General features: G+C 40.5%; 2 protein-coding genes and 1 pseudogene across 3 annotated transcripts in view; 1 reads left to right on the forward strand and 2 right to left on the reverse strand.

Annotated features, from left to right (window-relative positions):
• Window positions 1-10,737, reverse strand: part of DOP1A (DOP1 leucine zipper like protein A) — a 112,903-nt gene extending 102,166 nt beyond the window's left edge. Inside the window, exon 1 of the mRNA XM_047101322.1 lies at window positions 10,662-10,737. The gene's annotated coding sequence lies outside the window, so the exon portion shown is untranslated. The remainder of the gene's footprint in view (window positions 1-10,661) is intronic.
• Window positions 10,248-23,273, forward strand: part of UBE3D (ubiquitin protein ligase E3D) — a 159,112-nt gene continuing 146,086 nt past the window's right edge. The window contains exon 1 of one of the 2 annotated variants that reach the window (XM_047101326.1): window positions 10,248-10,325. In XM_047101326.1, the coding sequence (XP_046957282.1) occupies window positions 10,288-10,325 (38 nt within the window). In that variant the 5' untranslated portion in view covers window positions 10,248-10,287. Of the gene's footprint in view, window positions 10,326-12,937; window positions 13,064-23,273 lie in introns of those variants that run through there. The other variant, XM_047101325.1, reaches the window with a different exon arrangement.
• On the reverse strand, window positions 22,362-23,235 carry LOC124528364 (elongin-B-like; annotated as a pseudogene).

Here is a 23,273-nt window from a genome sequence, read left to right on the forward strand (position 1 = left end):
ATAAAGTATTTTGTCTTTTTTGTGACTGGTTTATTTCACCTAACATAACATCCTTAAGGTTCATCCATGTTGTAGCATGTGAGAGGATTTCCTTCCTTTTTGTTAAATAATATTCCATGTAGATATATATTTATCTATTCACCTGTTCAGAGACATTTACCTTGTTTCTACCTCTACGCTATTGTGAGTAGTGCTGCTGTGAACTTGAGTGTGCAAATATCTCTTCAGGATCCTGTTTTCAATTCTTTTGAATACATACTCAGAAGTGGGAATGCTGGACCATATGGCAGTTCTGTTTTTAAGAGGAACCACCATACTGTTTTCCATAGCAGCTGTACCACTTTACATTTTTTTCCTTCAAAGTCATTGTATTTTACTCATTTTTAAACTTAAATCCAAGTTAGTTAACATATAGTGTAATAATAATTTCACAAATAGAATTTAGTGATTCATCACTTACATATAACACCCAGTGCTCATCCCAAGTATACTCCTTAATGCCCCTCGCCCATTTAGCTCATGCCCCCACCCAACACCCTGCTAGCAATCCTCAGTTTATTGTTTTTGAGTCTCTTAAGGTTTGTCTCCCTCTCTGTTTTTATATTACTTTTGCTTCCCTTTCCTTATGTTCATCTGTATTGTATCTTAAATTCCACATGAGTGAAATCATGTGATACTTGTTTCTCTGACTTACTTCACTTAGCATAATACACTCTAGTTCCATTCATGTTCCGCAAATGGCAAGACTTCATTCTTTTTGATTGCCGAGTAATATCCCATTATGTACATTTGTATATATACACACACACATACACACCACATCTTTATCCATTCACCAGTCGACGGACACTTGGACTCTTTCCATACTTTGGCTATTGTCGATAGTGCTGCTGTAAACACTGGTGTGCATGTGCCCCTTCGAATGAGCACTCCTGTATCCTTTGGATAAAATGTCTAGTAGTGCAAATGCTGGGTTGAAGGGTAGTTCTATTTTTAATTTCTTGAGGAACCTCCATACTGTTCTCCAGAGTGGCCGCACCAGTTTGTATTCCCACCAGCAGTGCAAAAGGGTTCCTCTTTCTCTGCATCCTCGCCAACATCTGTTGTTGCCTGAGTTGTTAATGTTAGCCATTCTGACGGTGTAAGGTGGTATCTCATTGTGGTTTTGATTTGTATTTCCCTGATGATGAGTGATGTTGAACATTTTTCCATGTTTAGCCATCTGGATATCTTCTTTAGAAAAGTGTCTATTAGTGTCTTTTGCCAATTTCTTTACTGGATTATTTGTTTTTTGGGTGTTGAGGTTGATAAGTTCTTTATAGATTTTTGGATACTAACCCTTTATCTGAAATGTCATCTGCAAATATCTTCTCCCTTTCTGTCAGTTGCCTTTTAGTTTTGTTGATGGTTTCCTTTGCTGTGCAGGAGCTTTTTATCTTGATGAGGTCCCAATAGTTCATTTTTGCTTTTATTTCTCTTGACTCCAGAGACATGTCAAGTAAGAAGTTGCTGCAGCCAAGGTCAGAGAGGTTGTTGCCTGCTTTCTCCTCTAGGATCTTGATGGCTATCTTACATTTAGGTCTTTCACCTGTTTTGAGTTTATTTTTGTGTACGGTGTAAGACAATGGCCCAGGTTCATTCTTCACACGTTGCTGTCCAGTTCTCCCAGCACCGTTTACTAAAGAGACTGTCTTTTTTCCATCAGATACTCTTTCTTGCTTTGTCAAAGATTAGTTGGCCATGCATCTGTGGGTCCATTTCTGGGTTCTCTAGTCCATTGGTCTATGTATCTGTTTTTGTGCCAGTACCATACTGTCTTGATGATTAGAGCTTTGTAATACAGCTTGAAGTCCCAGAATTGGGATGCCTTCAGCTTTGGTTTTCTTTTGGAGGATTGCATTAGCTACTTGGGGTCTTTCTGGTTCCACACAAATGTTAGGATTGTTTGTTCTAGCTCTGTGAAGAATGTTGGTGTTATTTTGATAGGGATTGCCCATTTTACATTTCTACCAACATTGCAGAAGGCTTCTAATTTCTCCACATCCTTGCCAACACGCTTCAGTTTTTTGATAGTAGCCATTCAAATGGGTGTGAGGTGGTATCTCAACACAGGTTTGACTTGCATTTCTCTAATAATCAATGATGCTGAAAACCTTTTCATATGCTTTGGCCATTTGTATATAATCTTTGGAGAAATGTCTATTTAAGTCTTTCCTCGTTTAATTGGTTGTCTTTTTGTTGCTGAGCTGTAATTCTTTATACATTCGTGTGGTAGCTAGCTTCCAGGATGACCTCCAATGATCCTCAACTCCTGATATTCATACTGTTATATAGTCACACCTCTTACACAAAATCACTGCTGGTCTATGTGATATCTCTTGGATCACTCATTCTGGGGCAACCTAGCCTTATGTGATAAGGACACTTCAAGTTGCCCTCCAGAGAGAAACTCAGGCCTCCCTTCAACAGCCTGCAACAACTTGCTAGTATGTGATTGGCCCACTTTGGAAAGGGTTTCTCCAACCCCAATCAAACCTAAAGATGACAGCAGTTCAGGCCAACATCTGACTGCAATCTCACAAAACTGAAGTCAGAACCTCACAGCCAAACTGCTCCCTCAAATCCTTCTGAAAGAAACTGAGAGGTTTTATTGTCTTAAGTCACTATGTTTTGGGATAATCTGTGCTGCCACAGATGACTAAAAAGTTTATTCTCAAAATATTTTCCTCTTTTATTTCAAACAATTAAAAAAATTTTTAATGTTTATTTCTTTTTGAGAGAGACAGAGTGCGAGCGAGGAAGGAGCAGAGAGACAGGGAGACACAGAATCTGAAGCAGCTTCCAGGATCTGAACTGTCAGCACAGAGCCCAATGCAGGGCCTGAACCCACAGACTGCAAGGTATGACCTGAGCTGAAGTCGGTCGCCTAACCTACCGAGCCACCCAGGCACCCCAAAACAATTTAAGTACAGCTGACACACAATGTTACATTAGTTTCAGGTATTTGACAAGTTTACACATTACGGTGTGCTGACCACAAATGTAGCCACCACCTGTCATCACACAACACTGCTACAATATCATTGACTATATTCCTCATGGTGTGCCTTTTATTCCAGTGATTTGTTCATTCCACAACTGGAAGCCTACATCTCCACTCCCCTTTACCTATTTTACCATTCTCCCACCCCCACCCCTCCTGCAACCATCAGTTCTCTGTAGGTCTGATTCTGGTTTTTGTTTGCTCGTTCATTTGTTTCTTTTGATTCCACATGAGTGAAATCATAGGATATTTATCTTTTTCAGCCTGACTTATTTCACTTAGCATAATACCCTTTATTGGTCTATCCATGTTGTTGCAAAAAGACAAAGTCCACATAATTTTCCATCGTGTGTGTATTATGCACCACATCTTCCTTATCCAATGATCAGTGGACTTAGGATGCTTCCATATCTTGACTGTTATAAAAAATGCTGCAATAAACATAGGGTGCATATATCTTTTCAAGTTAGTGTTTTCATTTGTTTGGTAAATACACAGTAGTGTAATTACTAGATCATATAGTATTTGTGTTTTTAATTTTTGAGAGACCTCCACACTGTTTTCCACAGTGGTTATACCCATATGCATTCCCACCAATAGTACACAGGGATTCCTTTTTCTCCACATCCTCACCAACAGTGTTGTCTTTTTTATTTTAGCCATTCTGGCAGGTGTAAGGTGATATCTCATTGTGGTTTTGATTTGTGTTTCCCTGATGATTGATGTTGAGCATCTTTTCATGTGTCTGTTGCCCATCTGTACGTCTTCTTTGAACAACAATCTATTCAGATCTTCTGACCGTTTTTTCATTGGATTGTATGGGGTTTTTTTTGGTGTTGAGTTGTATAATTCTTTATATATTTTGGATATTAACCCCTTACTGATATAAAGTTGGAGGTATCACAATTCTAAATTTCAAGATATACTACAAAGCTCTAGTAATAAAAACAGTACAGTACTGGCATAAAAGCAGACACATAGATCAATGAAACAGAACAGAGAGCCCAGAATTAAACCCATGTTTATATGGTTAATCAATCTGTAACAAAACAGGCACGAATAGACAATGAGGGAAGGTTTCTTCAATAAATGGTGCTGGGAAAACGTGATAACTATATGTAAGAGAATGAAACTGGACCACTTTCTAATACCATACACAAAAATAAAATGGACTAAAGACCTAAAACCATAAAAATCCTAGAAGAGAACACAGGTAGTAATTTCTGACACTGGACACAGCAACATTTTTCTAGATGTGTTTCTACTGGCAATGGAAAGAAAATACTGGGACTACATCAAAATAAAAACCTTTGGCAAAGTGAAGGAATCCATCAACAATCCATGCTCTATAACTTAAAAGACGTAATAAAAACAGTAGTTATCGCATCACATAAAACTAACACGCAACCTCAAATCACTAACATCAGGGACGCTTGGGACACCTTCTAATAAAATGACAGGTGCCATAAAAATAATCATCTTGGGGGCACCTGGGTGGCTCAGTCTGTTAAGTGCCTGACTTCAGCTCAGGTCATGATTTCATGGTTCGTGAGTTTGAGCCCCACACTGGGCTCCCTGCTGTCAGTGCAGAGCCTGCTTCAGATCCTCTGTCCCCCTTGCTTTCTGCCCCTCCCAGCTTGCACACGTGTGCACTCTCTCTCAAAAAATAAATAAAACAAAAGAAAAAAATAATCGTGTTGCTAGAACCCCTCACTCAGGCTTAAGAGTAGACTCCTGATCAACTGGTTGGTAACATTTATGGAATTGCTGGTATACAAAATAGAAGTCGCTTAATATTTATTTTTCTTCCAAAATGACAGACACTAACTTTAAAGCAAGTACTACATTCTATATTTTTCCTCAGGAGAAAAACTGTCCAGGAAATTTTAAAATCAAGATATTGTAGGACATGTGTTAAGTGTATACGAAAAGCCACTGGGCAAAGTGCATCATGCTGAAGACAAGCAGAAAGTATCATAGCAGACTGGGATGGCATTTGTGGTATATAATAAACAAGAGTTCCAGCTATATGGAAAATTTGATTGATCATAACACATATCCTAAGAGTTTCAAGTAGCTGATACAGCACAAACAAAAGCAAATGGAAACGTAAGGTTATTTACCTGTATAATTTAAAGGACTGCTGTGCTTTTATAGTTCTTCTGATTATAGTCAGTATTACTTTCAAGTGCTAAGAGTTTATCTGCATTGCTTCTATACTGATTTTCTAGTAGAGACATAGGAAATAAACTACTTGTTTGGGTGAAATCTCTTTTATGAAATAAAGACTATTCATCCACAGGGCTCTTTTCTTACTTCCAAATGGAGGTTGTATCCCAGAACCTGAGATTAACAGCAATGTGACCTCTGGTTGAATAGCAAATTATTGTGTATACTGATAAACTAAGTGTTACCATTTAGGTAAATTGGCTTTTGGAAATCAGTAACACCAAACTAAATGATCTATTTACCCGAACTCTTGGTTTGTGAACACAAAATAATGGTAATTTAAACATGAAGCTCATACTACCAATGTAAGCCTAAAAATAACCACAGCAAGTTGAAATACAGGATGTATTTTACAGAACAAGAGTAGGGAATTTATTTTTCTGTCTGTTCACATTAAACTCTTTCCATAAGAGAGGAGAATTTTTCATTGCCTCAGAAGAAAAAAAAGTCTAGAAATGTCTTCTGTAGGATGGAAATACTAAAATCTAGCTCAAACTTAAAAAGCGAAGAGAGGAAGAAGTGAAGAAGGTATTATATTAAGTTTATTACCTCATCCATGCTTATAGGAGCTATTGCCAGATAAACATAGTATCATTTCATCACTCCTGAATCAACACTCATCACTTTGTCATTTAAAGGTTATCACTGACTTTTAGATTTAGATTTATTTCTTTATATTCAAAGGTTTATCTTACAGCTAAGGTACTAGTTTAAAAAGGTGGATGTTTTATCTATGAAAGTAACATTAGTAACATTAAAGACATTTTTTGGAAAAAAATAGAAACTTACCTAATTCAGTAATGATCATAAATTTTTAAATTATTTTTTGAAGTTAACTCAAACTCTAGTACACCTTTTAATCTGCAATTGAGGCTATATTTCCAAATTCTTCACAGATCAAATTCTAAAGAATTCAGGCCCTGATGAATCCACTATCTCCCCAAATTTTGGCCACCAATCAGATGTGAAATTTTATGGGGTCCAAGTAATGGGCTGACACTGAATCAGTGAGGGATTTATTCCCTCTTCATTCTCTTGCAGTTCCTGACTGCATCAGGAAGTTCTCAGATTGATGGCAGAATGTTACCAACACCTCTAATTCTTGCTTATCTCTCCTTTAAACAAAGAACGGTGTTCAATGGCCAATACTTTCTAGAATTTAACAACACTTGTGTTTCCATTATTTTCATCTTTATGTCTACCTTCTGTTTATGGCAAGCGATACCTACTTTTTATTTAAAAATTTTTAAATGTTTATTTATTTTTGAGAAAGACAGAGGGTGAGCAGGGGTGAGGCAGGGGCAGAGAGAGAGGGAGACACCGAACTCAAAGCAGGCTCTGCACAGAGCCTGATGCGGGGCTTGAACTCACAAACTGTGAGATCATGACCTGAGCCGAAGTCGGATGCTTAACTAACGGAGTCACCCAGACACACCCCTACTTTCTATTTATGGTGGTTATTTCAAGTTTTCTTTAAAATTATGTTAATAACTACATGCATACAAAGAAAATAAGTATACAGGAAGTATGCAGATATGGCCAAAGTTCTGAAGATAGAAAAATGACTGAAGTTCGAGAAATACTACACTCACCATTTGGTCAACAAATAATACAAGTGCCTACTATGAACGTGCCATTGGTTTCGCCATTAAGGATAGACAAGAATGATAAATGCTAACAGGAAAGTCAGAAGAGAATTACTTCAAAATGAGGTAATCAAAAAAAAAGATCCACAGACAAGGTGGCATTGGAGCGAGGGTAGTATGATGTAGACATGCCAAGACAGGGACAGCATGTGTTTGGAGGAAGCAAAAACCTAATACAGGCCTAAGTGGTGGCCTGTTCCAAATCTTGATTGTGCTGGTTACCTGGGTGTGTATACAATGTACACACAAAATGAATGCACACTATATGTAAATTTTTTCTTAAATTTGATTCAATGTCTTTGACCTGTGCAATAAAAAAAAAAAATCATTGATATTTTAGGCTTGGAATAGCTTGGAGAAGGAGAGGTAAATAGGTAAATACAACACAGAGAAAATGGACATCACCATTTAAAGACAAGGGAATCAAAAGTACTTATTTTCATATCATAAATTTTCAATAAAAACTGTGAACTATGGTGCACCTGGCTGACTCAGTAGGTAGAGTTTGCGACTCTTCATCTCAGGGTTGTGAGTTCGAGCCCCACACTGATGTGGAGACAGCCTAAAAAAAATTGTAAAAAAAAAAAAAAAAAAACACCAAAACACACACCCACACACACCAAACCAAAACCACAAAATAACAACAACAGCAGCAGCAAGCTGGTAAGCCATTAAACAACAACTGCAGCTATTTACTTCTTGACAGTTGCATTTCATAGAGAAAATTTACCTGAATTAAGGCTTACCTCCTGACCCCCTCAAACAAAGGAGCACATTAATAGCAATCATTCCTAACAAAGTATCAGTTAAAGTAGCCACACTGTGTGCTAGTGACACCTGACAGAATTTAGCAAAATAATTTAAGACTGCATTCAACACTTACATCCTGTTTGTAAGCAACTCAGAAAAGACTACCTTAGAATTTATGTTTTAACCTTGAACCCTAATGATCTAAGCTCTTAAAATTAGTTATTACTGATTAAGAACATTTTCAATGGCTTTTATTACATTTCATAGTTTAAGAACTCACGACTAGCGAGGGAACTCAATCACAGTAAAAAAAAAAAAATGTCATTGTCAACAAGTCTTGTTGGAACTTTATAATGCCATTCTTAATAAAATCAATGACTTAACCATAAAATTAAATTCAAAACATGAATTATGATTCAAGAAAAGCATCAAGAGACCAGAAAAAGATAATCTTCTGCCATAAATTAAAGCATTAAAGTACATAGAAACTTATGTGCATCTTTAATATTTTATTAAGGAAAATATAAGCCTTTTGTTATACCAATGACTTGTCACTAGATCTTCATGCCCCAGAAAGCTTAAACTGAAAGCTAAATAAAAAGCACAACGTAGGGAATTTTAGAGTTGAAAGAAGACGCAGCTCAGGTATAGGCAGTCCCATCTTATTAGAGTCTGATTTATAATTTTTCACAGTGGCAGCAAGTCACAGCTCCCAGTCACACAATCATGATGGCAAACCACTGATATACTTACAACCATTCTTTATCCACACAATTATTCTCTTTTTCATTTAACATAGTAGTCAATAAATTACATGAGATATTCAAAACTTTTATAATAAAATGTGCTTTGTGTTAATTTTGCCCAACTGTAGGTCAATGTAAGTATACTGATAGAGAGAGAGACAGAGGGCAACTGGGGAGGGGCAGGGAAAGAGGGAGACACAATCTGAAGCAGGCTCTAGGCTCCCATGCTATCAGCACAAAACCTGATGGGGGCTCAAACCCACGAACTGTGAGATCATGACCTGAGCCAAAGATGCCTAACTGACTGAGACACCCAGGTGCCCCTTGTACACTGAGCATTTTTAACATACGTTAAATGTATTAAACGCATTTTCAAATTATGGTATTTTCAATTTATGATGCGTTTACAGGGACACAACCCTATAAGTTGAAGAAGATCTGTATAGTAATTTTCAAATTGGTATTCTATGTAATTATATTTCTAATGTTAACAGGTTGGCCAAACCACAAGAGACTCTTAAATACAGAGAACAAACTGAGGGTTGATGGGGGAGTGGGGGAGAGAGGAAACTGGGTGATGGGCACTGAAGAGGGCACTTGTTGGGATGAGCACTGGGTGTTGTACGGAAGCCAATGTGACAATAATTAAAAAAAAAGAGAGAGAGAAAATAGGCTTTCTGGCCAGGTAAGTTTAGAAAATGCTTTGATAACCTTCCCCCGAAGATTTATATGCATATGAGCATAGTAGTAAAGGTTTTGAGAAATCCTGCAGTTAAAAGCAAATCAGAAGTTAAAACTGATTTAACCAATGCACCCCTAAATCATTTGCCATGGAACAATGTTTTGGGGCAGTAAGGCTATTGATGGATTGAGAAGAGTGTTCAAAGGGAGACATCAGTTTGGAAAATTTTGATCTTATGAAATTACCTTACAGATGACAAAACTGATTAGAGAGATAACATTTCTTTAGGAGAACAAAGGATTTGAACAAAATCTTTAATTCCTAGGCCATCGCTCTTCCCACTACTTTAACTACAAAATAAGACTCTTTAAACTCTATATAGTCAAACATTTAATTTACGTTTAACATTCTGGTTATGGTGTCACATTTTCTGATTTGTGTACTCACTTAGGCATTTTTAATTCTTCCTTCAAGACCTGATTTCCTTAATAACTAGGCCCACCTGGAAATTTACTATTGTTTGGTACTAATGGGGAATGATTTCATTTGGAGTAGCAGCTTAAAGTGATCACTAAAATAAAGCATTTGTACTCCAACTGGTTTTAGTTTACTCTTGTTATAATTTAGCGCAACTAAATCACTATGTTATGAGATGGTGAATTTCTTAGCATATAATGTCAACATATGCTATCCATGATAACATTCTAGATCTTCTGTCTGTGTAGAAGGGAGCCAAGGACGTCAAAACTGAGAGATTTCTGTCTGAACAATTCTGAGCTTATTTGTCAGGCAAACACTTAGTTTCCTATCTTTTTTGTAATTATCAAAAAAATGTTTTCATTGCTTTAACTATAGTCTCCAAATCAGATTATCACAATATAGTTCTCAAACTCCTTAGAACTATACATTATAGTGTTCAGAAACACAATTCTTCCAGCTTTAAATAAGTATCGTTGTGTGCCACTCCCCCCTCCGGGTAGGAGTGAAGAATGGAAGAGACCGAACAAGTAACTATTGTTATGCTGCAACTTTAAAAGGCTTGAGAATCAAAGGTGATAATAGTTAACAACTTCCTTATGACTAACCTGACTTCCTCTAAAAAACTTCTGCACTCCTTTCCAACCCCCACATGGAACCTTAACTATAGCTGGCATTCGTGTCTCCTCAATCTTAAAAGAACCCACCAGATGAATGAGAAGGCACGAAGCCTGGATTCCACCAACAAAGAGGTTAGTCCGTGCGCCTTTATCGCACAGGTGCGACCTCCACCCCCAACCTTGCGCACCGCTGGGCCCCCGCGCAGGAGGCCCCACTGCCTTGGGGCCGCCCTCGAGCCTCCGCCCAGCCCCGGGCCGCCGATCCCCGCGCAGCTCGCGCCTCTCCGGAAACCGGAGGGCGACCGGCCGGCTTCCGAGCTCCAGGCGGGGCCGAGGCGGCAACACCCCCGACGCCACAGAGCCTGCCCGGCGGGGCGTCCCCGCAGCTCCGGAACAGGCCAGGCCGAGGAGGCCACTCAGGGCCGGCAGCCGGCCTCGCGACCGCGCTAGGGGCGGGGACGCTGTTACCTGCCGTGGGCTCGGCCGCTCCCCGCCGGCGCCGCTCTCCTGGCAACCGCGGCAACGACGCGGAGGCCGGGAGCCGAAGGGCCTAGTGACAGCTCCCAGCGTGCACCGCGCCCGCGCCCACGCCGGCGTCGACGTCGACGGCCCCTGGATCCCCGCCCCCGGTCCGTGCTTCGCCTCTCGGCTCTAGCTGTCGCCACAGCGCCCTCGAGCGGACTGTTGGGCCACCAACTATGGGGATGGATGGGCCTGGAAAGTGAATAGCAGGTGTTTTCGACTTTCCAGCACCAGGGGCATCTTAATGGGGAGTTGACAGGAATGCTAGGAATTGAGAACAGCTTTTAAATATTATTTAAACAATCACTTAAGTGATATTTAAACTATTCTTCAATATTTCATATGAGGAACTTGAGGCCCAGAAGAAGTTAGAGACTGGTGAAGTTAGGAGATAAATAGTTGTTATCAGATTTGGAACCATTTTGAGTTTATGTCTCTCTAAATCATGTAGTTCCTACAAGGAAGTTGCAGTTTTGCCTAAACCGTAGGATCACAGAAAAAAGGGACTGATTTTATGTTTTATAAATGTGTGAATATATATGAAATATAGCAATCTTTAAAAAGAACCAAACGCCAAGTATGAAGCACATGCTGTGCTAAGACTTAAATATTTCAATATAATGTGTCTGTATTTAAGACTCAATAGCCTTGAGAACTAAAGGTGGCAGATATTAGGAGTTAAAATCACCACCCATGATCACCATTATTTGAGGTGGAATAGTAGTAAATACAATTCTTTAACTGCATTGTTACCTCCATCCATGATTTTGAATTATTGTGATGAAAACAGGAATTTGTGAAGCAACACAATAAGCTTTGAAACAGCAAATACTTAACTTTAGAAAAACTGTCTTAAAATAGTATCTCTAAAGTGGATTTATTATTTATTTGGAAAATCTTCAAATTAAGAAGCAATCAATAAGAACGATTTTCTTAATTTATATTCGGAAATACATCATTGTTTCTGTTTTTAAGAACTAAAAGCTTCTGCTTTTTTTTTTTTTTTGTAAGATTTTATTTTTAAGTTATCTCTACACCCAATGTGGTGCTCCAATTTACAACCCTGAGATCAAAAGTGGCATGTTCCATCCACCAAGTCGGCCAGGTGCCCCCAGCCTCTTGCTTTTAAAATTCTTATTGGGGCTCCTGGGTGGCTTAGTAGGTTGAGCTTCAGACTTCGGCTCAGGTCATGTTCTCAGGGTCATGATATCACCGTTTGTAAGTTTGAGCCCGGCTTCCGGTTCTGTGCTGACAGCTCAGAGTCTGGAATCTTTTTCCAATTCTGTGTCTCCCCCGCTCTCTCTCTCTCTCTCTCCCTTCCCCACTCATATTCTCTCTCTCTCAAAAATAAACATTAAAATTATTATTGTAAGTCCACCACTATAGCTTTACCTTTTAATATTTCCCCATTTTAAGTATTTACATTATAGTAGATCGTTTTCTTTACTATGTCAAACTTTCCAAAATTATCTTCTAGTTGTAATAAGATTATGACTTCGGTGAATAAGTTTTTATTTATACAAAATATGGGGAGTGGAAATGTATATGCGGATCATTCTCATCTTCCTGTTTTCAAAGGTTATAGGAATGGTTAATGCTATGATTCATGACACTTGATTTAACCACACTCCTTTCTGCATCGGTAACAGAAAACTTCTTACGTTTTTGCAACTGTTTGCATCTTGGAGCAACTGTGTCTAAATCGAGAAGCAATGCCAAATCAATCTCGGACGTTTGTTGCCTTAGAGGAGAGCTAGCAAAGGACAGACCACAGTTCATAAAAAAAGATACTGTACTTTATTAAAAAACGAAACCAGATTGTATGTTTGGGGTGGAGAAATCCGCTCTCAGGCCTCCAGGGGTCAGTGCCAGTTCTATACCACCTCCCTCGGTCATCTCCCTTTCTTCCAGCCTTATTTCTACCCAAGCTAGCCAAGGGAGTGTACTCGGCTCCGATTTTTAAGGTCCTGTCCTGGGAGACTAACGCACCTGGCCACGCCCACACGGAGAAGAGTGGGAGAACCGTTTGGTTCTCCCTTCCCACCTTTGTGACCACTCAGACCCGAGGCCCATATTTGAAAACGCTCACGTTGTCGGGTCTAGTCCTCGCGGTAGCGCGCTCTCCGCCCGGCAGGCGGCGCTGTGGGCTGGCGGGCTGTGTCCGCCCAGCGATCCTGTCTGGGAGGCCCGTGCGGCCGTCACCGCCGCACGTGCAGCCGCTCCTGGCCGTGGTGGCTCCGCTTCGCCAGAAGCTGCGGCCGGTCGCCGGCCATGGCGGCGGCTGCCGCGGGGACGCCAGTGTTCCTGGAGGTGCGGACACAGCTGCGGAGCGCGCTGCTGATCCTGGGGTAAGGCCGGCGCTGGGCGTGTGGGGCTCCGAGGTGCCGTGAGTAGCCTCCGTTTCTGCTGGCCCGGGAGCCTCCGCCTGCCTCAAAAGCACGGGGTTTGGAGTTCCTTGCCAGTTGCTTAGAGCCTGTCCCGTTACTCAAAGTGGAGCTTCTCTTCCCACCTCTCGTGCTTTTAGTCCCCCCCCCCCCACACTTCACTGGTAATCTCGGTATCACCAGGAGCTTTTCAGAAATGCAGTCTCAGCCCCACACTAGACCTGCTGAATCAGAACTTGTATTTTAACACGCTTTCCAGGAGTCAGAATACACACTGAAGTTTGAGGATCGCTGATATAAGAGTATCCGGCCTTTCCACAAGCAGTGCAAAAAATGCCGTGCCTGTTTCTTTTTGGGATCCTCACTAGAGGATAAGTTCCAATGTGAGAGCTTCTTATTTTGTAAATAAACTCGGGATTTTTTTTTGTTTTTGTTTTTGTTTGTGTTTTTTGTCCACAGCGTTCTCTGCAGAAACACTGAGACGTTCATTGAACGACTAACAAAGGTTGCAGGCTTCTTATTGGAGCTCATTCATATTCTGCGTTCCAGTGAGAAGTCAGCAAACGTTTGACTTCGTTATTCACTACAACAAACAAACTTTTAGGAGAAATGTCCTCTTTTTTTTTTTTTTTTTTTGCTTGTTTGGTAGTATGTGGTCCCCTCGATTGTTCCCTTGTGACTGCTGTTTCAAGTAGAGTGAATTAGATGTTAAAATCCTGAAACTTTTCCTACACAGAGCCACTCTGAAGTAGATTGATGCCCATCTTTCTTTTCCTTATATTTGCCAAGTATAGGTGTGGCAGTTTGGGATTTGGCATGAGAATTGAATTCAAATTCTAGCTTCTTCACAAGGGCAGAATTGCTTAATCTGAATTTTTTCCCTTGTCAAATGGGGATGATATTTATTACCCTTCTCTTTTTCTTCTGTTTCTCCCTCTACCTCTTAAATCGTAAGTTTAAAAAAAAACTTTAAATCATAAATTTAAAAAAAACAAAAGACAACCTCCCTACTTCCTCTCATCCAAGAGGCCCTTCAGTGTACCCTTGGGTTACTACTCTCTTGTTTAAGCAAGTGAAGAAACCTGACTTTGCTAGTTTGTCCCTGATAGTCTTTGGCTGTTGAACTTTATCATCACCTTGCCCCTGGTAAAAGCAAAAGCAACCACTCTTCTGATTTTCTTTAACAAGGATTAGTTTTGCCATGGTTGGATATAAATGGATTCATACAGTATGTGCTTTTTTCGTTTCTGGCTTTCCTTTAACAGTGGTTTTGAGATTTATGCCATTACACATGTCGCCTATTCTTTTTTCTCACTGAGTAGTTTTCTATTGTATCGATATATAATTTATCCATTCTATTTCTGGATATTTTGTGTTTTTCTAGAACTTGATTATTGTGAATAAAGTTGCTATAGCACTGTTGTATAAGTCTTTCAGTGGGTAGACATTTTCATTTCTCTTAGGAAATGACCTAATTCTGTAATGGTACAAAATGCTATCTCATTGTCGTTTTAATTTGCATTTTCCTGATTAATAGTATTGAGCACCTTTTGATTTGCCTTTTGGTCATTCATACATGTTCCTTTGGAAAGTGTCTTCTAATTTTTTGTCATTAGAAAACAATCAGATTGTTTGTCTCTTTGTTAAATTTAAAGAGTTCTTTATATAGTCTGGAAATAAGACCTTTCTCATTTATGCCCTTGTGAATATGTGAACGCGTGTTCCCAATCAGTAACTTACCTTTTCATTTCCTTAATAGTGTCTTTTCAGGAACAGAAAATTTTAATTACAATGAAGTTTAGTTTGTTGCATTTTTTTCTTTAATGATTAATTTTGTTTGTGTCTTAAGAAATCTTTGCCTACCGGGGCACCTGGGTGGCTCAGTCGGTTAAGCGTCCGACTTCAGCCAGGTCACGATCTTGCGGTCCGTGAGTTCGAGCCCCGCGTCGGGCTCTGGGCTGATGGCTCAGAGCCTGGAGCCTGCTTCTGATTCTGTGTCTCCCTCTCTCTCTGCTCCTCCCCCGTTCATGCTCTGTCTCTCTCTCTGTCTCAAAAATAAATAAACGTTAAAAAAAATAATAATAAAAAAAAATTAAAAAAAAAAAAAAAGAAATCTTTGCCTACCTCAAGATGGTAAAGTTTTCCTCTTACGTTTATTTTCTAGGAGTTACATAGTTTTAGCTTTGACAGGTGGAATTCATTTTTGTGTGTTTGGAGTAAGATAGGAATCAAATTTCCTTTTTTTTTTTTTTTTCCCTGTAAGGATGTCCAGTTTTTCTATCATCATTAGTTTAAAAGACTGCCATTTCTCCCAGTGAAATTACTCAATGTCTTTGTCAGAAAACATTTGTACTGTTTGTCATCATGTATCTTTCTATCCTTTCACTAGTAATCTATGTCTTTACATATAAATTTTTTAAATGGTTATTAATTTATTTTGAGAGAGAGAGAGAGAGAGAGCAGGGGAGGGGCAGAGAGGGAGAGAGAGAATTCCAAGCAGGCTCCGCCCTGTCAGCACAGAGCCTGACACGGGGCTTGATCTCATGAACCGTGAGATCATGACCTAAGCCAAAATCAAGAGTCAGACGCTCAACCTACTGAGCCACCCAGGCACCCCTATATATAAATTTTTTTAAACATATGCTGAGTGGAGTTTTTCTGAATACGTTCTGATAATCTGCATTTTAATGAAATTTTTTAACCTGTTTCAGTTAATGTAAATGATTGAGTTTTATTCTTATTCCTAGTCTTTTTTATTTTGGAGAGAGTTGCAAGTGAGCAAGAGGCATGGGGAGAGAGAGAATCTCATGAGGGACAGAGAGAGAAGCTCTCAAACTTCAAGGCTCAAGTTCACCTGAAGTGGGGCTCGAGCTTACCCTATGCAAAACTCGAACTCAGGACCCATGAGATCATGACCTAAGCCAAAGTCAGAGACTTAACCAACTGAGCCACCCCAAGCACCCCTGATTTTTTTTTAAGTTTTATTTATTTACAGAGTCTCTGCACCCAGAATGGGGCTCAAACTCACAACCCCGAGATCAAGAGTTGCATGCGCCTCCAACTGAGCCAGCCAGGCACCCATCTTGTTCCTAATCTTAAGTGTTTCTAGGCACGTGGGTGGCTCAGTTAGTTAAGCAGCCAACTCTTAGTCTCAGCTCAGGTATTGATATTAGGATTGTGAGTTCAAGCCCCCAATTGGGCTCCACACTGGGTGGGAAACCTACGTAAAAATAATAAATAAATAAGTGTTTCTAGCATTTTATCATTAAGTATGATGAAATTTTTGGCAAATCTGTGTGATAGATTGCATAGTTCCTTTGTATTCCTAGTTTACTATGGGTTTTAATCATGAAGATACTATTTTTTCTGTAATGATTTTTGCATGTATTGTGATAGTCATATGTTTTCCTTTCATCTTTACGTCTGTGAATTGCATAAGAAAAATCTATTTATATTAAGCTATTTTAGCATTCCTGGGATAAATCTTGGCCATTCATTTATTCAGTCCACAGATGTTTACTGAGTTCCTATTCTAGTGCCAAAAATTCGAGTTCTAAGTGCTGGGTATACAGCTGTGAACATTGACAATAGCAAAAGCAAAAATATCTTGGCTTTCATTGAGCTTACGGTCTAATGGTGGCAGTGGGTGAGAGGTGAGCAGAAATTACACAAAACAAATAACACACACACACACACACACACAGATGTTTATTTACTTTTGAGAGAGAAACAGAGCTCAAGCAGGGGAGGGGCAGAGAGAAAAGGAAACACAGAATCCAAAGTAGGCTCCAGGCTCTGAGCTGTCAGCACAGAGTCCAATGCGGGGCTCAAACCCATGAACTGTGAGATCATGACGTGAGCCAAAGTCAGACACTTAACCAACTGAGCCACCCAGGAGCCCCCAAATCATATATTAAATGGAGATAAGTATGTAGAAAAAAATAAAACACGAAGGGTTAGGGAGAAAAGATTACATTCCAAGTGAGAAAGCAGCACTTGAGTAATAAACTGAAAGGGCAGAAGTTTGGAACTATATACCTGCTGGAAGACCATTTCCCTCCAAGAGAACAGAAAATATGAGGGGTGCCTAGTTCAGAGAGAGGTGGGCGGGCTGGTGGAGCACGTAGCAAATGGTTTTACAGGGGTATGCTAGTAAATGTTTAAAAACCTGCTTTCCAGGGGAACCAATCAAACACAAAAAAATCTTCCTGATTTGCAGCATTTACTGATTGTTATGATGTAGATACTTTCACTGTGGATGATGTCTACCAAAGTGACTTCAGCTGGTTTGCAAAATGCCTGGAATTTCAGCAACCTTCTCTAGTATAGCACTGGGCCGTTGGAAGGATTTTAGCTTGTACTCGGAATGAGATGGCAGTCATTGGATAGATTCAAACAGGGTGTGACACCTGAAAGAATCTAAGTGCACGGTGAAGAAAGCCTCAAGTATATAAAATCAGGTCTCAAACCTGTGGAAAATCAGTTCTCAAACGGTTTGTTTTTGCACAGTCTCAAACTTGAGAGTAAGTTACTGTCACTCCTGACTATATTACTGTATATTTCCTATAAGCAAGAACATTCCCATACATAACCACCGCACAACCTTCAAAACTGGAAAACACATTACTGCCGTCTTAACGCTCAGACCTCGGTCAAATTTTGCCACATGTCCGCATATTATCTGTAATAGCAAAAGAACCCAGGTCAGAATCATGCATTGCATTTCATTGTCATGTTTCCTTAGTCTTTTATTTTTTTTTTTGATGTCTATTTATGTTTGAGAGAGAGCGTGTAGGAGGGGCAGAGAGAGGAGGTAGGGAGGGGGGCAGAGAATTTGAATTAGGCTCCTCTCCACCCGTGCAAAGCCCAAGGCAGGGCTCAAACCCGTGAGCCCTGTGATCATGACCTGGGCTGAAGTCAGGCGCCCTTCCTTAGTCTCTTAAAATTGGAAACTTTCCACAGTTTTTCTCGACCTTCACAATCTTGACACTTAAAGATGACAGCCTATTTGTTTTGTGGAATATACTTCTATTTGGGTTTATTTCGTGTTTCCTCAAGATTAGGGTCAGGTTGTACATCTTTGGCAGGAATATCACAGAAGTGATGCTGTGTTCTCATTGCATCCTATCAGGTAGCACATGATTTTGACTTATTCCATTAAAGTTCATCTAACTTTGAGCATGTAGATAAGATGATATCTACCTTCACCAGAAAGTTACTCCTTTTTTTTTTTTGAGGCTTTAACATTTTTATTTAGGAAAACATTGAGTCTGAAGCTATGATGGTTCAGCCTAAAGCATCTGGTTTTCAATTGTGAAGTCAATTTATGTAAAATATTTTTCCCTGTCTATAAAAAACAAATTGAACAGTATTTTAATTATAAGGAAATACAAACATACACTTTAAGCTAGCATATCTGCACTATCATAAAAGAAAGAGGATGTTCTTCCCCTTCCCCTTCCTCAACCATTCAAAGAGGAGAAGAATACTGCAAACTTTAACAACCTCACTGGCTATCATCAGAGTAACTACAGAACAAGGATATCGCAAGGATGAAACTATTTCTTTATCTTCCAGAAGGCAGAAGGCTGGGTGCTTTAGCTTTATGAGTGCAAGTAGCATAGGCAGACAAAAACTCACAGTAAATGCACACCAGAACAGGGGCCTAGGTGAAGTTGTCTGGCTGGGTTACTGCTTTTATAGGAATGAAGAAGGACAAATCTGAAATGGAGTAAAAAAACAAAAAAAACCAAAACCTTTTGTCACATGTACGGGAATCTCAAACCTTTTGCATTGCCATACTCCTGGGGAGTTTTGATATGTACTGGAAAGAGCTTCAGTGTTCGGGAAGAATAATGTATGGTTGACAAAGGATAGGAGAAATCTTCATGCTTCTGTTCTCTCAGATTTGCTGAGTGCAGTAGCCAGTTCTGACTCCCTGCTCTTGCTGATTCAGTCTGGCAAGACTGTCTCTTTATAATCAATAAATATTACTTGTAGAGGTCCTTTGAGACTATCTGTAAATGCTCTTGTTCCTCATCAGACTTTCATTTTATTCATTCATTCATTTACATCAGTATAGACCTATGGTCTTATTCATTGGGTTACTTTTTTTGCTCCAGTTATACCGGATGTGGCTAGGGGGAATCCCTTCAAGTGGATTTCTGTCTTTTTTAATGTGCTCCTATTATTCCTTGACTTTTTTCTTTGCACAGCAACATGTTCCAGGTTCATCTCATTCTTTTCCTGTTCCAGCCCTGGATATAGTTATTTTTTCAGGGAGTGCTATTTTGTTTTGCGTTTGTTCATTTGTTTTAAAGTGGGAAATGACCTTTCAAAACCAAAATCTGAGCACAAAGTATTCTCATTACTATTGACATGTCACTCTTCCCAGGTCCTAGTGGACAAAAGTAGTGTGTATGTGACATATACGTGATGTTTATGTATGAATGGCTGTATGTGTATGCTTGTGTGTTTGTATATTATACATACATCTACACACATATACATCTGTGTTACTGTATCTACTTATATACATTGATTCCACATTATATACCATGACTCCACACTAGTATTTCTAATTCTAGTCTATGGTGGTAGGATCCATTCTGGTGTTTTCCCTTTCCCTCTTTGTAACTGTATTCTCCCACAGCGAGAATACTGGCTTCCATTATTCTCATGACATACATTTATTTGGTTAATTCCCTTTTAGGTAACTTATCTTCTGCAGACATCCTTTGCTGCTTCCTATCCCCCACTCCTCCCCACTCAGTGTTGACATCTTCCTGGTATCTTCTTGGGCTCTGCTATGGAATGAATTTGTGTGTCCCCTCAAAATTCATGTGTTGAAACCCTAATGCCCAATATGATGGTATTAGGATATAGAACCTTGGGAGGTAATTAGGTTTAGATGAGGGCATGAGAATGGGGCCACCATGATGGGATTAGTGCCTTTATAAGAAGACACACAGAAGATGCTCCATGCCATGTGAGGATATAATGAGGAGGCGGCCATCTGCAAGCCAGGTAGAGGGCCTGCAACAAGAACCAAATCTGCTGGCACCTTGATCTTTTACTTCCTAGCCATCAGAACTGTAAGAAATGTGTGTTGTTTAAGCTACCCAGCCTATGGTATTTAATTATAGCAACACGAACAGTCTAAGGCAGGTTCTGAAGCCCTATACCCTGTAACAGCCACCCTCACCCCTCATCCTTAGATTTCCCCTCATCCCTCTTGTGATCTGACATCCCTATGTAGTGGCTGTCCTGGTGGATGCCCTCCTTCCTTCCTCTGCTGGGTTTCTCACATCCATCCCAGGCCACTCTGGTTCTCCGACACTTACATAGATGCCTCCTACCTTACTTAGCCCTCTGTAATTGGCTGAATTTTTCAGGAAGGGGAAGAAGAGTGGTAAGCCAGAGATGGGATGGGGGTGAGGCCTAGAAACCCCATGATATCCCTTGAGGCACTTCTAAGTGCCAACTGCACAGTCCAGCTTAAAAATCGCTGAAGTAGCAAAATGGACAAATTGTGCATCTTTAGAGCAGTGGTCAACAAACTATGGCCCATGGGTCAAATCTAACCTATGGCCTGTTTTGGTACAGCTTATGAGCTAAGAGTGGATTTTATATTGTTTAAAGCATTGTTAAAGATAAAATACGGGGGCGCCTGGGTGGCTCAGTCGGTTAAACGTCTGACTTCAGCTTAGGTCATGAACTCACGGTTTGTGAGTTTCAACCCTGCATCGGTCTCTGTGCTGACAGCTCAGAGCCTGGAGCCCGCTTTGGATTCTGTGTCTCCCTCTCTCTGCCCGCCCCCCACTCACACTGTCTCTCTCAAAAATAAATAAACACTTAAAAAAATTTTAAAAATACAAAGTATAATATGCAACAGAGGCCATATATGGCCCGCAAAACCTGAAATACCGTCTGGCCCTTCTAACCTCTGCTTTAGAGGATTATTATTATTATTTTCTTTTAATTATTTATTTAGAGTGAGCACTAGCGGGAGTGGGGGAAAGAGGCAGAGGGAGAGGGACAGAGAATCTTAAGCAGGCTTCATGCTCCATGCTGAGGCTAATGAGGAACTTGATTCCATGAACCGTGAGATCAAGACCTGAGCCAAAATCAAGAGTTGGATGCTCAACCGACTGAGCCGCCCAGGCACCCTTTGAAGTTTATTTCTTGAGCATCGGTTCTTAAAACCAGACTTAAAAAAAATTTTTTTTTTTTTTGAACGTTTGTCTATCTTTGAGAGGGAGACAGAGTGTGAGCAGGGGACAGGCAGAGAGAGAGGGAGACAGAATCCGAAGCAGGCTCCAAGCTGTCAGCACAGAGCCCAGTGCAGGGCTATATCATGACCTGAGCCCATGTCGTACACTTAACCAATGAGGTACGACACCTGGAGCCAGCCAGGTGCCTTCTCAAAATTAGACTTTTGACTCAAGAGTTTGGGAATGTATTCCCTGGAAAAGACTCAGGGTCTTAATATTCTGTATTGCCAGTTAGGTGCAGATTCATATGCTTTGAAGAGAAACTAGCCAGAAAGTAATCTTAAGGTTTTCAAAAAAGAGGCCTGATCAAGATTCATACCTCAACACAGGGTTTGATCTCTGTTCTTAGATAACACTCAAGTAGATGGCCTACCTTTTGTACTTAGGTTATACCAAGTTGATGGCCCGCCCCTGCTGTCTGCACTTAAGAGGGAGTCAGAATGCTTGACACCTCTGTTAACACTGCTAAGCATATTTTAGCTTCATATAAGGATAATTTCAATATGTCTTCATCCCCTTCCATGCTTTTGGTGCCTGGTGGACAGGGAATGTACTCTGTTTTACTCTTGGTTGCCTACTCCATGTGATTTGTGCCTGTAGTGAATTGGATTAGCAAATCCTTTCATATCTGGTATTCATACATACATCACTAGATTGTTTTCTTAAGTGTTTTCTTCTGTATCTTTCATGTAATCCTGGTCTTATCAAAATCCTGTATATCAAATGACAATACTTTATTGTAAGTAAAATACAGCATCATTATAATGCTAGTCTCAGAAGAATATTTCACTCACTAGCCCATTCATTATTCAAATAACAGCGCTTGACCTCTGACAGTTACTGCAGCCCTCCACGTGCTTCCATAGTACTCAGTATTTACCATGAATAAGTGCAATGCAATGTAGTTGCTTTTTTTTTTGACACCCAAATCTCTTTTATGAGTGGGGGTGGGGCATGAGGTGGGGTTGGGTTCAGGGCCCTCTCACTCACTAGGCCACTTGTTCGTTGGTGCTGCTTCCTGAGTCCTGCGGCTTCATCACAGCAGGCAGCCCAGGCAGGATGGAGAAGGGCTTGGAGCACAGGCCCTTAAAGGCTTCATCTGGTGCACAGGGGAGTGGGTGGAGCTGCCCAGAAGGCCAGGCCCACAGTGGGTGGGGCCTGCAGCCGTGCTGCCGGACTGGTGAAGCCACACTCCCCGTGTCTTGCCATCATCCAGAAGCTGGTCAACCATGTGCAGCTGCTTGGGCGGCTGCTTGAGGATGCGCTCAATGATGCCCTTCAGCTTGACCGTGGTTCAACTCCTTGGCGTCAGTGAAGATGATTGTCTTGTGGCACCAGATCATGAGGAACATGTCCCGAAGTTGGCAGGCTATACCCCAACCCCCTCCCGGTGCGACTCATCATCCTGGCCTGGCCTCGCCACGTGTTTTAACACTCCCTTGATCGTTCCTGTTCGCTTACCTGTGTCCTACTTGGAGTAGGGGGGGTGAGGAGCAGAGAAAATATCTTGTTAATTGTTGTATTTCTGGTACCTGGCACATAATAGAACTCAAAATAGGTGTATTGAATGAATGAGTGAAAAAGTAAATGAATGTATAAACCATGATAGGGCCAAGGGATGCATAGGTGAATAAACCATAGATGAATGTGCTGCCTTGAGTTCTCTTACCAGAAATACTTTGAAGAACAAGTGCGTAATGTAGGACAGGCCAGCATTAGATCGTGCTAGTTCAGAGAACCTGCATTTGGGGAAACTGGTGGGAGGAAATAAGGGCTACTAGGAGGTGGAAGGTGGACTGTGCATGCAGGATGGCCCTGGGAGCAACCCCACGAAGGTCTAGGTGGAGTAGCTGCAGCAAGCATTAGAATAGAGAATTGGGGCTCAGAATCTTTACTAGCAA

This window comes from Lynx rufus, unplaced genomic scaffold (genome assembly GCF_022079265.1).
Source record: "Lynx rufus isolate CCGP_SWC_20201006 ecotype Redwood Valley unplaced genomic scaffold, mLynRuf1.p SCAF_6, whole genome shotgun sequence".
Classification (NCBI taxonomy): Eukaryota; Metazoa; Chordata; class Mammalia; order Carnivora; family Felidae; genus Lynx; species Lynx rufus.